The 18,169-nt window shown below is 34.2% G+C and overlaps 1 protein-coding gene across 3 annotated transcripts in view; it reads right to left on the bottom strand.

Moving 5' to 3' along the window:
* SNX29 (sorting nexin 29) overlaps positions 1-18,169 on the bottom strand; it is a 139,197-nt gene that overhangs the window by 34,446 nt on the left and 86,582 nt on the right. For all 3 annotated transcript variants that reach the window (XM_084536434.1, XM_084536436.1, XM_084536435.1), the window contains exon 19: positions 15,163-15,303. In XM_084536434.1, coding sequence (XP_084392560.1) covers positions 15,163-15,303 — 141 coding nt within the window. The remainder of the gene's footprint in view (positions 1-15,162; positions 15,304-18,169) is intronic.

The raw sequence follows: 18,169 nt of genomic DNA, 5'->3' as shown, positions 1-18,169 counted from the left end.
AGTGAACTACAATATAACGTCTATCCATATATCACTCTCACAGAGGACTACAAAGGTTTCCAATGAAACCAGGTGCTGCCTGCTTTGTGCGGAAGCCAGTAAGCTGTATCTCAGAAATGCAGGCACTCTGTTCACCTGGTATAAATGTCAGAGTATGTTCTTTAGGCACAAAGCCAAAATTATTATTAGACAGTTAAAGCTCTCAAAGGAAGACTATTTTCTATAAAATTTGTCTGTCCCACCTGTGTTATTTGTGTAAGAAATACTATTGAAATCATTTTTTTTTCTTGCAAAAGAAGTGACAACTCACCAACAAAACACCATAGATGCATTTGATATGCTACTAAAGAATTTCAGTGTATTAAAAAGGTTCAAGCCATGCAGATCGGAAGGTTATTCCTTCCTTAGGTTAAACAAACACATCATCAAAACAGGAAAGCTCCTTAGAATTCAGGATGATCACTGTAGAGTTTCTAGAACCCTTACTGACATTTTCTTCTTGTCTCTCATTAGAAGTTAGCAGGAACAGCAATATTTTTAAAGAAAGAAGAGAATGAATCTGAATGACATTTCTTAGTGCAGTACTTCATATTCATAGATTTACAACAATTACAATGTTAACTAAGGTATGTTAGCAAATATTGGCAACCAAGACACATTCTACAAAGGCTTAAACTTATTTTAAGCTTCAATGTGTATTTTCTGTCTGATAACCACATATATGTTAACATTTTGGAATTTTTAAAATTTTCCATTAGTGCAGCAAGCAATCTACTCAGTTTAGCCATGGCTTAGCTTAGACAAGCCTTTCACAAGTGGTTGACATTTCCACCATTGTCGTTATCTGAGTGTAGGATTAAAACAACATAACAGATTTTTAATTCCATTAAAATCAGGGACAAATTATCAACTGAATTCATTATATCAACTGTTTTCTTAATCATTTGGGTAAAATGCTAAATTAACAGAAACTGACACAGGAGGACTCCAGTTGCAGTGCTTATACTCCATAGATCCTGTTTCCCCAGACTAAAATCTCTGAACAAACACATACCATCATCTTAGCATCCCTTTCCCAAGTTATGGTTATAAAATACAATGTACATAAAGGTATCACAGAAATACTATACGAATCCTGTATATTAAAAAATAACCCCAGTTATGATTATGTAAGGAAGTCTTTTCTTCTAGTCTTTTATTGGCAAATGAATATTTAACAACATGTAATTGTAATTACTGTAAGGTACCACTGAAGACATTCATCCTTACAGGTTTCAAAAAGCTAGTCAGTGCTCATCTTCTTTAGTTAAGCTCACAAAACTTCAAAATACCTTTTGTTCCTTCTATTTTCTAGATATGAACTCACATTGATGTCCAATCCTGTTTGACATTCTAATGTTACATTAATGCATGGAAGAATCAAGATCAGTACAGAAGTAAAAAACAAAACAAAACCCCACAACTATGAGTTATACAGTTTGCTATTTCTTTTCTAACAGTCACAATGTTTTTCAGCAACAGTTTACTACACACACATGCACACCCCCCACACAAATCCTGCAACAAATGCTTCTGGTATTAATTGTTTCACTGAAAAATGAAGAACTGAAGAAGCTTGAGAACTCTTGGAAACCAATACTTAAAAGAAAAATCTGCACTGTTGAGACTTCATGCAATGCACTCCACTGTCACTCCCCAGCCGAGTACAGTTACTGCTCAAAGGAACAGAGCAACAGCTTGCTTGCGCCCCACCACACTGACGAAGTCTGGACAAGAGTGCAGAACAGAAGTCTATACAAGCTGTTGGTTAACGTTAAAGCAAAAATTGTAATATGTGGTGACACATATTAGAATAAAATAAAATGCTAATAATAAATAAAAACAACCCTAATGCAATATTTTAATAGATAGTTGATACAGATTTTTTTCCCCCTCTTTTCACTAAGATTTGCATTCCTATTGATTCCTTTGCCTAGCTCAAGAAGCAGCCTTGCCTTCCATATCTTTTCACTGCAAAGGTTTCAAGAATCACATTGCCACGTTGCTAGGGACACTGCTTTGCTACTATCAGCTGCATGAGGCAGAAGACATCATAGGGTGTCATGCAGAGGAGATCTCAAAGAAGAAAACCTTTGTGGAACAACTTAGTTCTGAAAGCTTTAAGTACAGGAGTAGCAGTGATGTTTGGCCTGGGAGGCCGTTCCAGGTTTGGTGTGATCCCTTTTCCCTGATCCTGACTGCATATAATGGACATGTAAGGAGCATCACTTTGCTCCAAGAGCCTGCTCCCAGCACAGACACAGCCTCAAGCCTTGAGTCCTTCCAAAGAACTGGCCTCATCCCCCACAGCACTTCCTTGGTTCTCCTTTTATCAGGTCACTCAATGTTGTTTACAAGCCCACAAGAAAATCTCCGTTTTACAGTACTGCAATCATTAGCGGTTCTTCAGTTCTTAAGGTTTTTTGGTCACAAATCCTCAGCAACAGTATTTGCAGTGAAGTCATTGCAATTATGTTAAAATTTGCTCTTGTGCAGAAGCTGCTCTCTTTTAGTCCCCCGTGTGTGCTGCACATGTATTTAAACCAACACATTCTCTTTCTCAGGCAGGACCACTTGGTAATAAACACAGGAGCAAAATGCTGAATATAGGTATTTTATATCACTTATGGCTAATGTAAAGAATCTCATTAACTAAAGATAATAACTGCACAAAGCAGTTTTCTAATTAAACTGCCAGAACATGATTGGGGAATGCATTTTTGCTGTTTACAGCTAATCCTATTAGGGCTTATAATATAGCTGTTTTTCTGCCACTTATTCAAGTGAAATAAAGAAAGTCTCAGGAGTGAAACTCAGCCTGAAAACAGTTTAAAAATGCTCCTTTAGCCTGATATAAAAATGATCTCCAAAACCAGTACAGAGCAATCTCTACCACGAAATTCGGTATGTGTACTGTTGCCCACTATTCTCACCAGAAGCAATGTAATCTGGGGTCAAAACAACGCAGCTGTAGGTCTGTACTTTGTCACCACATGTGTGGCACAACAGCAGGTTGGCTACTCAGAGGAATTATTTTGCCATTGTTACTGCCAAGTAGCAGCAGTGATAAAGAGTTCTTGTCACAGAGTAGTAAATAAAGCAATTGATAGCAGAAAAACGCAATTGGTTCAAAGCCTGGCCAGCTTTTTCAGCCTCAAATTATAAAAAGGTAACTGCAACCCTCTTTTCATTGGACCCAGTTATCTGCAACTCCTACAGGACATTCTTATACATTTTCACAGCATTCAAGGTTAATTTTTTGGAAAATAAATGCATGTATTGGAAGACAAAGTAACAGTACTAAATGAAGGTACACATTTTCTCACTGAAGAGAGATCTTAGTGACATGGCTAAAAAGGAGAGACCTGCCCTCAGAAATATGGATGGTACTATTACAAGGATCAAAACTATTTTCTGAAATTTAGGTAAGAGAAACATACAGAAGAAATGGAAAGGGTAGGATGAATAAATAGGAGGTCACAGCCTTACGACAGGGAAAAAGGATTTATTTCTTGAATTGCCAACCTAGTCATTGAACCAGTTAGGTTATGAAAGGAAGATCTTTACTTTGCCTCATCAGTACCTTAAGAAGTCTTTTTAATTGTAGGAATGCTTTATGAATTTTACCTGTCTTTACCACATGCATTGCTTAATTTTAAGAGACAGCACTAACAGAAAACCAAAAAAATGCTATAAAAATAAATTTTTTGAATAATTGCACTGATTTTTTTTTTTTCCCAGAAGCACATACCAAAATGGCACTAAAAACAGCTTTATACAAATTTGGTTCCTATACTTTCAAGAACTGTATCTGTTTATAGAACACAAATTATACATCATTTGAAATTATTACAGAAAAAAAAACAGACGATTCTATAATAAGCTTTTCTCCATTTCAATACAGAACATACTAGATCCTTCCATAACCACTCTGGGAGCACTCATTTTCAAGTACTTTCCTGAGCTAGGCTTAAAGTAAGTCTTCCTGTGAAGATATCTGAACAACAGGCTCCAGTCTCACCAACTGTAAAACCATGAGGTAAGACTAGCTGGCCCTTTCAGTTCTTATAACTCAATTCGGTGATAGAGTGAATGTGCCCTCCAAGCTTAATTTGTTAATTTATTTAGAAAGAAATTTAACTATTCCTTGTATAAAATAGCTCCTACCCTATTCGTGATAAGCCCCAATCCTTGAGCCCACAGCACTAGAAGGTGCAAAAGTGTGCACAAAGCAGACAGGAGCTCTGCTTTTAAGATTTAAGATTTCATCAGAGATAAACACTTTGCACCCACATAACTTTGGTGCAAGAAATTATTTACGGACAGCTACCGCTGTTCTTAGTCAAGATGCTGAAACTGTCTTAATACTCTACCTAAGAAGCAGCTCTGATCTGGCTGAAGAGAAAACCTCACATATTCAGTGCCACTTGAGTAACAATCCATGAAAGCATTTGGCATGTAAGAAAGGAACCAGCACTTGCAGGGATGCATTGTCTGTAACCATAATCCATTTTCCTTCCTATTTGATTATGAATCTTTCTGACCGTGTTAAAAGACAGGATGATATGTAATACAGGGACTTAATTATATAAAAAATATGGACAGATTCTGATATACGTCTATAGGGCATCTTGGCCACGTGTACCACCCATTTATGTAAACTTACACTGTAAACTAATTAAATTAAATTAACAAATGGTTAAATGAGACCTAACATACCAGCATGCACCTTCAATTTGTTAGCATATTTTCAGAAAAATAGAACTACCTATACGTTCTCCACAAACCACTCTTAAAATGACTTCCTCGCCCTCAGTTCAAGAGCACATACCTTGATTAACAGTCCACAAAACTTCAGTTAACAAGCAAAAAGGCTTCAGATTGCAAAAGCATCAAAACACATCTGGGAAACTACACTGCTCTTACTGTTCAATTTTTAAATTAGTAGCACCCAAAATATTTTAAGAAATTAGTTTTGACTGAGAATTTTCCAAGCTTCTACCCTGGCAAGAACTATACATTAGCAAACTACTAATATCAAATTACAGATTTCTAAGAATTAGATTATACAATGGAAATCTTACAGACTCATCAAATATTAGAAGATGATGTTAAGCTATAAAACTAAAAAGCAGAGCCTTACAAATCATATTTTCTATTACTGTTTTGCAGGTTTGGTTGTTGTTTTTTTTTTTCATTTTGTTTTGTTTTTTATTACAAGCCAAGTTCATTCCAGCTTGCAGTTTAAATTGTTTCACACAACTGCTGGTCTTTCAATACACTGTTAGTATGTAGCAGATGGCAAAACATTGATATTCTTCATTATTAATGGGACAGCTCACTTAAGATGTTTCAAACATTTTCCATGGGCTGTTGAAAATGGTATGATTGCCATGGTTACCTGCCATGATTTAGGGACAGATAAAACACATTTATATTGTGGGTTTGGTGCTGCTGCAATCAATATAAAATGCACTGCTTCCAATGTTCTGAACACTAGTTATCATTTAACTAACCTATTGTTATCATTGGGGAAAAAGCACAGCCCAATCCAACTCCATTAAAATAGGAGGAAATATAGCTTTGGACTTCAATGAGAGCTGCATCAGCCTCTGCCAGAGCACACCATGCATCCCTTCCTAAATACAGCTAACAACAGTGCTATTCAAAGATGAGCCCATAAATGCAGAAATAAACTCAGGTTATTCTGGTGTAGTATAATATTTTTCACCACTTTGGTCAACCAGTCTTAACTAAATGATTGTATCATTTTTTGTTTTGAAGACATCAAATTGCACACCTCTAAGTGAAGATTGAAATAAGAGGCTGAAATGGGAGCTAAACATTCAATTGCTGAGTCATCATCATGACTAAAAAATAGTTAGATTACGATGATTAGTTTTTACATTAACTGATATATTTGCAAAGGTCACAATGAAACCCAATTTGAATGTTTGTTTTTAAGGAAGGAAAAACTCCCCAGGTCCTGACAAAACAACAAACAATCCTGTTTTCTTAAATTCCTTCCCAGTGCAATCCCAGAACCTTGACCTTAAAATACCCAGTATTTTCAACCAAGCAGTATCATCCAGCCAAATTTTCTCAAAACCAGATTTGAGAAAAAGAGTTTAACATGAAAAAAGAAAGCTTGAGAACAAAAGCAGAACTGATCTCTTTTTATCACTGTACTTAATTTCACTGCTAGAAGCACTCAATTGATAACGTTATTCTAACAAAATCCAGGCTCATCTCAATATTTCATTATTTAAAGGCATAAATGCCCACCATGTGTCAACTTGTCATGGAATCAACTGTTCATTAAAAAGCATCAATAGAAAACTGTAGCTTACAGCATTACCCCTAGGGCTTATCTTCCGCTCACCTATTGAACAGGGAAATTGTATTTGTTTTCTCCTTACACCAAGTACATATCAATCTACTCTGCATTTTTATTCAGGAGCTTCTGGAAGCTACCAAAACAGTTCATGAAATTGAGATCCTTTTCTTCGCTAGCCTATACTGCAGTAATAACTATCAGCAACATTATTTAAAATACATCTCAGTTCAGTGCTTTCTCCCCATTGCAGTTTTCTTTCCTCATTTCCTCCTTTTATCAGGTTTGAAAATGCCCTAAAGACCAATAAATAAGACATTAAGAGAAACCGAAACAAAATCCCCCCCAAAAAAAGCATTAGAAACATGGCACAAACAGTGCTTAGCGTACAATATCGTATAAACAAGCTTATAGTGATGCCTTCCCTCAAAATAAAATAAATCATAACAATCAATAATCCAAACCCACAAACAGGTTAACCAAAACTACAAATTCTCTTCTACCTCCTCAGCAAGCAAAAGCAATTGGTTGCTGTATTTTCCACAGAGCTCCATAACAATCATTTCCCTACCATGTTTCCATAGATTAATTCCCTTCCCAGCAAAAACCCTCCAGTAGAACTTATGCCTCCCGGTTCTTGTTGCATGGATCTAGCAAGGCAGGACAAGGGGGTACTTAGAGATGGGTGCAGAAGTGTCAGAGCAGCATTACAGGGAGGTAGGTAGTCAATGCCCTGCTGCCTTGGCTGATCTCTCCCAACACATTTAGCTAAGAGCACAGCAACCTTGCTCAGTTTGTTGATAACCAACAATATCAAGACATCTTAAAAGAGATCTGAAGGTCTTCTAAAGACTGCTAGCTTCTGACTACCATCTACACCTGGAGACCAACATTATCCAAATACTTCTATTTGAAATGTTTTTAACTCGAGCAATAAACACATGATTTTCCAGAAAACAGAAAAAATAATTAATTCAGCATTTGACCATCCCAAATGTCAAATAGTACAGGGATGAAATATGGTCCCTCAACTTCATTCCCACTCAAAAGACTGGATTCTCCTTTAACAGAAATTTTATCTAGATAGCACAATTCAAGTTTCTAGAAATAAATGTGGAATATGTTTCTAGCATTTAACATGATCTGAAGTATTTGATATTCAGTTTTCTCCACTTCAAATTAAAAAAGTAACACTTATTATGTTTATTATCAGCAGTCCCCCTGAAAGGTAGTGAAATTAAAATATGAATATTTATAAAACAACAAATTTCGGAGGAAAAAACAAAATCAAGCATATCGATAGGTACAAAAAGACAGAAAAATTAAGGTAAAAATTTCAGATTCAGAGAAAGGAGGGTTTAGTTTTATATTTGTCATCGGGTGTCTCTCATAACATCTCCCCAAAGAGAAACGTATTAATCCCAGTAACTAGCTAATTTTGCATCACCAACACAATAAGAAATAAATTTAGAAAGTTATTTTTGTATTTTCATTTTATACCAGAAGGCTACTAGAATACCTAAATGACGCATGGGGAGTTATAAAACCACAATATTTTTATCTAGCAGTTGTCCAAGCAGCATGTAAATTACATTACTCCCCCCCAGCCCCCCCAGTGTCATCATGTAAAGCAACACCATCTGAACTGTTTCTACAGGCTTCATCTTCAGTAATTTCTTCAAACAAATTACTTCTCTTAACTGCAGTATTTCAAGACAGGGAAAAGAAAACCCTTGAGAGACAAAACTTTATTTTATAGATCCCAAATATTTTGTGCTCCTTCTAACTAAAGTTCAACAGCAATTAGTATCTTTTTTTTTTTTTTTTTTTGTAATTTGAAAATAAAAAGACTCAATTCACGATTCCCATGAAATGTTACACATAAGCACCAAATGAACACCTACATGCACATATGAATTCAGTGAGACATTTTGAAAGAGATGCATAAGTATGAGTTGTCATACTGTTTATCTTTTAAATTAAGCCACCAAAAATAAAATATACTGCCATGCACTGTGCTAGCTTTAGACTTCATGCTGAGTTTTAGGTAACCCAGACATTTCATAGCACAGAACTTCAAGATGAAGCATTTGCTATAAAGTATTTGTAATATAAAAGCTAACCATTTCCTACTGATTTATCTCTCTTCTCTTAGACAGTGACATGACCAAAAAAACCTGAACTCTCTCTCTCTCTTTTTTTTTTTTTTTTTTTTTTTTTTTTTAAGTGCTGTATACATAAAACATCAAGTGAGTCCATCAAGTTTTCCAGGTAAAAACCCAGAGGATCTGCACAAATCCAGGAACCCACTTTGGACACCAACAGTGAAAATGGCTGGCTGGATCACAGACCTGAATCAGTATGGCCATTTATCTCCTCCGATACACTAGGAAAGGGAATTGCTCCTCCTCCGTTAAGGTTTATTTTGAATCTCTAACAAATGTAGTATTTGTTGGCATCACTGTATCATCTCTTCTTGTACTACACTACAATAGCAAATTTAATTGACTATTCTGATTCAACTGGCTTATAATAAAATGTTGTTATAATACACAGTCTTACTGACATTCGCATCACATTTAGTCATACCACAGTTGTTTCTTCTTTTACATTTTTGCCCTATTAATTCATAGGAAATGTATTTAGTTACACAAGCAGCCAGAAATTGTGAACTAACAACAAAAGCTACCCAGCTTTGTTGGGGCTGGTATTGTAACTCACTTTAACAGACAGAAGTAGCTACAAACAGGCTTCATGTGCCACATTATATAATTCAGACTGCATATTGTATACTGTGCTCCTTGTGATGATTCTTATAAAGGTGACTCTAACCTCAAGAGAAAAGCATGACAGAAATATAAGTTATGGAATTGGATTTCACTTCACCCAAGACTTAAAATCTGAAATACTCTGTAGTCCTCATTGACGCGCATGCCATGGTGACAGAAAAGAGATGTGCTGTGTCTAGAAATCTTAATTATGGCAAATGTGAAATTCTTTTTATTTCTATCTGTATGGTACTTCAATTAAGTTACCTATTTGTAAATACGACTGTATTTAAATTAATCTGCATGGCTATGCATCTTTGTTAACTGAACTTTCAAGTTATGAAGTAACACAGTGAGCCTAAAGGACAACACTTCCTTTATCACTACAGAATGCTACAGAATCACTGTTATGGAATTAACATTTATGGCTAAATATGTAAAATTAACCTGAGTTTTTCCTGATTTGAACACAACAGAAATGGATCTCTTTCTTTCCTTTTTAATCAAGCTACAGAAAATGCATGTCTGCCAAATTTATATTATGTATAGTTTTTCTAAAACCCACAAGCAAGATAGTAGATGAAAATAACTGAAATAACTAGTTCCACTAAGAAGGCTAAGAAAACCACTAAGAAAACTTTCCACTAAGAAAACCAAAATCTAATCACTTTGAAAATCAAGAATGATATAGAATTTAAGCATATATATTACAACATCCAAAAATCAAATTAAGTAAGCATTAGTGAAAGTAATCTTCAACTTCAAATTACTAAGATATAACTTAAGGATTTATATTTCCAAAGTTTTCTGCCTTAAATAAATTTATTCTATTTCTACAGCAATAGAGAGTCATAATTTTCTACTAATTCTCTGTGAAGACACGGGCTATCACAGCTTAGCGCTAAGAAATATTACTTAGCCCACTGGCCCAAAGGCATTAGCTAGAAGTTCTGCTTTTGTCACTGCTTTCTAAGTCACAAGTCACTATAACAGTTTGACTTTGACAAACTACTTTAACGAAGAATAGTTTCTCTGACCTACTAAACCTCGTAAAGTACAAAAGCACGTGTATCTGTACTTCTGATTTCAATGAAAACCAAATGTACTTAAATTTTAGGATGCCTTGAAGTACCCTGCTGAATCAGGGTGCAAAGCCACCCAAGCCTAAAGTGAAATTACATCCTTCCCTAAGATTTTTTTTCCCTAAACACAGTTATTCTGGAGACTCTCTATATCTTTTCGGCATCTTCAGCAGCATGCAAACAGACCAGACATTGTTCAGAAAAAAAAATAAGAAGAAGAATACCTGTGCTGGCAGGGGAAAAAAAAAAAAAAAGAAGCCGTCTGCACTGTTCATGTAAAGACAGAGACAGGGCGTCCACTGACAAACAGGAAAAAGATAAATTCCCTGGTGCATAGAATTCGCAGAATTAAAATATATTCTAGAAACTACCTTCACCTATATCCCAAATGTTGCCGTTAACGCTGCCATACATGTCTATATTTATGTATTAGTGTGAATATATGAATAGATCTTTTAAGATACATACACATAATACTGACAAACTTTAAAAATAATTACATACACAGAACAGCCTACCATTTAGCTTAGTCACTGGGGTGAGAGAGACACAAATCTACTTTATTGGACTGATGTTTGGGCATGGAACAAGCTATTGAGAGCTCAAAGACTTCAGCTGCACAGGCTAAAATGATGAATGATGCTGCTCCCAACATTTTCTCCTAGACAGAAAACTTATTTTAAATTTCTGTATTGCTCTTCCTATGCAGTCGAGGAGTCATGGCAAAGTCACTCTTCTAATCTCAGAAAAGTGCTGTGTATTCTTGTGTATTCTTTCCATACTGAATATCCAATATTTTAAAGGAAAGCAAAGGATATCATGCAGTCAAGTCAGCACTCAGCAGAAAGCTACCCGATTCAATTTCTACACACTTAGACAATCACTGAATTCACATCTCTCACTGGAGCAAAGAATCATTTCTATTTTGATATGTCCTCTACTAGGACAATAATACTCTTGCAAGAGGATAATTAGATGTTTATCCAGTTATTAAATCCCATTCTGCATTGGGCAGATTCTAACACTTAATGAAGTAGCAACTGAGATTTTAAGGACATTGCAACATTAAAAAAAATGAATAATGGCTCAGGAAGTACTCACGTATTATTACTTAACCATTAGTTTGAAAGCAACAGTTCAAGAAGGAAGGCACCAACACAGCACCAACAGAGGTCAGAAACTAACTGCAAGAAAATTAAAATTCCTCTTAAATGAAAAAAAAAAAAAAAAAAAAAAAGCTATAGTTTTATACAAACGCATACAGGGATCCCTTTGCAATCAAGTGTTATGATTGCATGAAGTTTGTCTTCATGAACTCACAAACTCAGTATTCTCTAGACCTAGAAATGCTTGTGGAACCAAACCAGTCCCTTGGCTTTAAGAACCTGGCAGGAAGGCAGCAGTCACAACAAAAACTTAAACTGCAGTAATGGAAATATGAATTCAAAAGATCCAAAGTACCTGAAGGCAAACTGAAATGCAGAGATCTATTTCTTGCAAGAAAACCATGGTTAGAAATTACAAGTCTTGGTATATACAGCTGCATATAAAATACTTAGGAAACTACCAACCAGGCCGATACATGGACAGAATGTTTTAAAATTACGCAACAAATGGTTCAAATGATAAAAATACAGTTCATAAGTTTTGAATAAAAAGATTTGCAGTTTTTAAAAAAGCAAAGTACAAACATGTATGAGTAACTCCACTGTGACATTTCTCTTACACATGTAACGAGAACAAGTGTTTCTCAGTTTTGCTCAAAATATCAATAAACTGAAGGAAGAATATTTATTCTTGCAAGGACTTCTTATAAAGATCTCGCCAACTACTTGGCAGCAGCACTGAAAGATCATTAGTAGAAAATACACAGTATGGGGACTAGAGTAAATAAGAAAATACATCAAGTTCTACAAGCATTACTGTTACGATTTCCTATCAGTTTACCCACTTTAGTAATTAACTGTTCAAATTTGATTTAAAGCAACACTTATAAATCGAATTATTCTTTTCATTGTTTTACATTAGTTCTAATTTGCTACATGCAAATTAAACTGAGACACTGAAAGTAAGGTTAACAACCTTTAAGCCAAATAAACACACTTCTTTGTAATTGAAAAAAGGTTACTTGTCCACAGCAGTATTCTTTCCCCTTCTCTGTTCACTTTCTACTAATTGGTGACTTTATTATGACAGTTTTCTGTACATTAAATATGTTTCCTCAAGTGTTAAAGCCAGTTTCTAATCCTATATAATTTGTTGAAAGATCATGAAAATGAACTCTAAGATCTTTTGTCCTACCTTAATGCTAACAAGCAGAAGGCACAAATACATTAAAAACAGAATAAACTATTAATAAGAATACTAGATTCTTAATCTATTGTCTTATAATTGTTAAACATTGTTAAATATTTTAACAATTTGTTAATTGTTAAATATTTTCCGATTTTACTACTTGATGACAACATATCAGCACTAAAAAATATTTCATTTTCTCACTTTCCAAATGAGCTGAAATACTGATTTTTGCATTTTCTCTGTCAAACTTCAATTTTGTATTTGAACATGATATCCCTGATTCCTATTGCACTAGGCAAGAAAATAAGAATGAAAATAAATAGTTCTCCATAGTCTTTTCTGCATTACTGTCCTCTGCGCTCCAATTTTTTGCATAGTAAAACAGTGGATAGTGTTTTGTTACTATGCAGTAATGGTTCTAGGTCATACTGTAGAACATGGTCCTCTTGTCCTGGAGGTTCCCTAAACCTGAGGCATGTACCTAAACACAAAACTTAGTGTGGGTACCAAGGAAGGTGTTGATTTCAACACAAGTTCTTTCAATGCCACTACAGTTTCAAGTAAGCACATCACCTTCACTAGCCTCACAAGCAAAGTGTTCTGCAGAGATGCAATGAGTAATATCAATCAGATATAGGCCTGGTGGATTTAAAAGCTTACAACACCATTTTCCAAAACTTGTGAACTAGCTATGATTATGAATTTACACATGGAGGACTGTTTATCAATATGCTATTTGGGCACCTAACAATATTGAGGATTTGTAGAAAATATGAAAGCCATAGACTGACCTAAACTCAGTGATGCTTTTGTTAGCAGAATTTAGCTACAAAATTGCTCTTTAGGTACTAAGTTAAGATTGTACTGATTAATCTAGAAACGTGAAGAGAGCTGCTATTCTATTTTAAAAATGTAACTAAGATTAGAGAGGAAAAAAAACCTCTTCTGAAATTTAGCAACACATCAAACAGGCAACAATGCCCCTAAAAATTAAAAATAAGAAGCAGCGTTAAAATAAAAGCAATTAGTAGTGACAGTATCTCTTCCCATGTTTATTACCAAATACCTTAATGTGTAAGATCCTGCACAAACCTCTCATCCTATACTGAAAGTCAGGAATCATTGAATCACTTAAGTTTAAAAAGACCTCCAAGATCATCAAGCCCAACCCTTAACCTAGCACTGCCGAATCTACCACTAAAGCATTTCCCTATGCACCACATCTACATGCCTTCTTAATACCTCCAACCACTTCCCTGGGCAGCCTCAATGACAATCTTACAGTTGGCTAATGTCTCAGCATTGTACTCTTCTAGGAGTACAATAGATGGCACCCAAAGAGCAGATACTTCTTCTAAAACCCAGTATAAAGGAAAGTGATTGTGGGATTATGCACGATTAAGGGGGAACTTTGACTCAAGCACTGAAAGAAAAAGCAACGCAAGTTTTTTTAAGTTGCTCAACTGTTTTCTACATATCAATTATGTAACTGAAGTTATAATTCAATTAGTATTTAAAGTAATTAGGATGAAAGACTATAAAATAAGCTTAAAGGAAGGCTTTCCTAATTTATTGAGGAGGCTGATATCACTTCAAAAAAGAGAATAAGTTATGTAACAAAGAGGAAAATACGTTGTTTCTAATTACAAAATGCCACTAGAAATGAAAAGCGCTTGATCTTCTAACACATGAAAAAGCAGAAAAGTTCTAAGTACTTTCACTTATTAGGTTAGTAGACAACGCACTGCATTAACTCTGAACTATATTTATGCCAAGCAAACAGATCTACGACTTTATTGGTGAATTCCATATAAACATATATCAGTTATTACTCCAGTTTATGTGCATTACTACTCATTTTATGTCATGCGTGCCAAGCTCACCTACTCATTTTTATGGAACACTTGGGAACTCATTTTAACTCAGAGCAGAGTTACTATCTATAAACATTCACAATCCATACTCACTCAAGTCTGAATGCCACTAAATCTGCAAACATCATTTTTTTCTATTTGTTTTGGAAAATTTATTTCATATGAAATAATGTTGTATGAATTAATGATGGTGATTTTTCTTCCATAGACGAAGTTGCCACAGATATAATTAGAATGATTCTGGCCTTCTAACAATACAAGAATTAATGTGGTCTTAAGCCAAATATGTCACAAAAATCTTTGGGTATTCTAATTGTTATCTCAGCTTTCCTTTGATGATTGAAATGTTCTTTATGATAGGTACTTAGATATTTTATACAAGAACAGTGATATGAAGGCAAAAAATACGTAAAATGAGAAAATCAGATATAAAAGGAAAAAAAATTTGGTTAACGTAAGGAATGCTGATTTTATAATCAGTTTATTATAAACTCAGTGGTTCATTGTAAAAAAGTTTTTGTAGTCACAAGAATGATTTAAATCTCAAATATTTGACTTATGATAGTTAAATTTAATTTTCAGATCATTCCTACTTGTAATGATGAATTACTTTGATCACTTCTCACTCTATACTGGTTTCTAGAAGTATATTGCATATTTTGCCCATATAGCAGTTGCAAAAATTATTTATCATAACCACCCCACTTTGTGTGTGTGTGTGTGTGTAAGAAAGGTTTCTTTCAAATACTGTGAGTTATTTTAATTACCTTGTTTCCAATGGCCTTTTTTGGTGGAAAATTAAAAGTCCTTACTTGCTGGTATTTATTCTGTAACTTATGATGTAAGCTTCTGAATTCTGCATACCTTCGATACACATTCCATTCATCATCCTTTATTCTAATATAAACCTGCAAAACATAGACATGTAAGAAAATAATTTTAAGTCAAACCATTGAACTTATGAACCTCCTATATTGAACCTCCTTTACTCTTTAAAGCTTCACAATATAATACTTTCACATTCATTTTGCAATAGTACTAGAAGTTCCAGGATCCACAGGTCCATCTCTGATTGTACATTCGCTGCTTCTGTTACTGCAGGTCATTAATCTAATTCTCTCCCTTCTTCCCCCTCCTTCTCTCTTTCTGTCCTGTTGTTATATTAATCAAGAAAAACATAGCCTGCTCATTTTAAGCTGACTCCGGGGCAACCACAGTAGTGCTTTCTGTTACCATGGTTTCCAGTGTATTCTACTGGCCAGTGAGCAAAGGGAAAAATAATTCAATATCACTACAAAATTGATGTCTATGTATTCAACACAGTTTTTCAACGTCGTAAATTGGCTTTGTAGCATCAGAATTGCATAACATAATTTTGTTCAAAGTATGAAACTTAATTTACTTTCTAAAAAAAAATATATTGAAAAATAAACCAGAAATCTTATTGTTTATAAAATATACACAATTCATTCTTTCTGCTTCTATAGGACATTAAGTATAATTTAACACAGCTGTAGCTTTTGTGATTCTGTAGGGTTTTTTCCACTCAATTATTTCATGAGCATATTACCAATTATATGCTAAATAGTCACATTCTCTAGGAAAAATTCATACAGAAGTGAAATGTACTTACTGAAATCTCAGATTTCATTCATTACCAGGGAATAACCTCTACAGAAATTATCTGTTTTAAAAAATGCTGAAACAGCACAGGTCAGAAACTATCAGCCAAGCATCAAATCTCAAGGTCCAGAGTCTCTGAATCTGTAAAGTTTTCCTTAGCTTCCTCATTAGAATCTGTACCTTGCTCATTCTCATGCATATAGGCATGTTTATGTGTCATATGCATGTTAATAATCTCAGTATTTTGCATCATAAATTAAGCTGAATCATTCACCTGGCCTTTCTCTTCTAGATTTACTGAGTCCTTATGACAAAATACAAAATTTTACTAAGGACTCATGGTATTTTAGAGGAGATTGACTGATGTCTGGTCGATGTAGCCTTCCTTTAGTTTGGTCTTTAAGAAGGTCCTCTTAAGAGGTCTTAAGGTCCTCATCTCTACAGACACCTGGTTTCTCAAAAAACAGGAGGATTCTGTCTTCTTGTAACAAAATACATTTTCTAACAGATATACGTCTGTCAAATTATAGTATTTCACTGAAAGAAATATTCATAAAATCAGACTCTATTGGATAACAACTATATTTTTTGTTATTACTGTGCATCATTTCATCATGTTTCATGATTATAACCAAAAATGAAGACTATAAATTCCAAAATTGGCACATCTAAGAATGTTAGACACTGACAGTATTGTGCAAATTACATATGCACACAAACAAAAATACAACTGGTTTTGGCAACAGGAATTCAGATCACGTAATGATAAAGATCCTGTAATAAGTCTGCAAGAAGTATACAGATTTTAATTTTGAAAATAAAGCCAGGATGAAAATAATTAGACACCTACAAGACTGTCTTATAATAACTGAGTATACCTCTGAAAAAAAAAAAAAAATGGAAAATATGAAATGCAAGTATTTTGCATGATTTTTGTAAATTACTATAGAAAAACATACTGTAATAGTAGAATAAAATTATATTAATATAATAATTATTTTAATTATTCTTTGTTCAGCTATAACCTTTCTGCCTATTCTCATGACCAGTATATTGTTTGAAATTGTCTACAGTCCCAAAATTAAATTTCTTTCAGCTAGACTACAAAAAAAAAGTTAACAGCATCTTTAACCAAATTGTTTAATATAGAAATCATAATTTAGCTAAGCAGTTATCTTTGCACATGTGATTCAGTGAATCATGCAGTTCAATATTACCTGTTAAACCGTAACCCATAGTTAACTAATTAAGGAATCCAGTACACTATAATTGCAATTTTTAAGTTCTGCAAAAACACATATTAATTTCTTAGATAAAATTTCTTCCTGTTCTTTTATGTACATAGATATTGATTTCTTTTAGACAGTAAAACATGAAAATGCAACATTTGGAACCCTGTGCCATATTCAATTTATTGACAACTGTATAATAGACTATGAAAGGCATATTAAAGTTCATGATTTAGTACACATTTAAAGTTTTATTATCTCAAAAGGGAATACTATTCACAAGCCAACATATTTCAAAACACTCAACACAAATTCAATCAGGAAATCAAGCAAAGTAAATCCTAAAGATAAAACTGCTTGTATAAATTTATTCTGAATTAGTCCTACAAGGCATACAGGCAGTTATCCTTATTTAAATGAAATACAGATCATACAATCTAAGGACAGGAGAAACAGGGAATAATAATCTCTGTAGTCAAAAAATTGAAATACAATCAAAATCTAGAACCTTGATATGTCTTAAAAGTAGTTAGAACTATTCTCATCATTTTCAACATATTCAGAATTTCTTTTGTGATCTTTTAATGGGAAATCAATGTAATCTGTGGATGCTAATTACAGAATACACTAAACAGATGCTATGGTGATGATGATCTTCAGTTTCTGAGCAAGAGAAAGGTTCCAGGTTTTTTAAACCACATTTTACCCTGGGAATAGTTCCCTTGCAATATTAATAACCCCAAATTGCCTCTACTATCTAAAAATTACTGTAGCTTTTATTCATGGAATATCTAAACACTGCAGAACTACTCAGGTGATGCAGCATAATTTTATCCCTGTTGAACAGATGGAAAAATTGAGTCAAAAATACTCCCTGCAACTTGTTCAAGAAGCCTCCAAGAAATCTCTAACCAGGTGTTGC

The sequence above is a fragment of the Aythya ferina genome, assembly GCF_964211825.1.
Source record: "Aythya ferina genome assembly, chromosome: 15".
In the NCBI taxonomy this organism is placed as follows: Eukaryota; Metazoa; Chordata; class Aves; order Anseriformes; family Anatidae; genus Aythya; species Aythya ferina.
The sequence above is the reverse complement of the archived record's forward strand: the minus strand, read 5'-3'. Positions and strand labels throughout refer to the sequence as shown.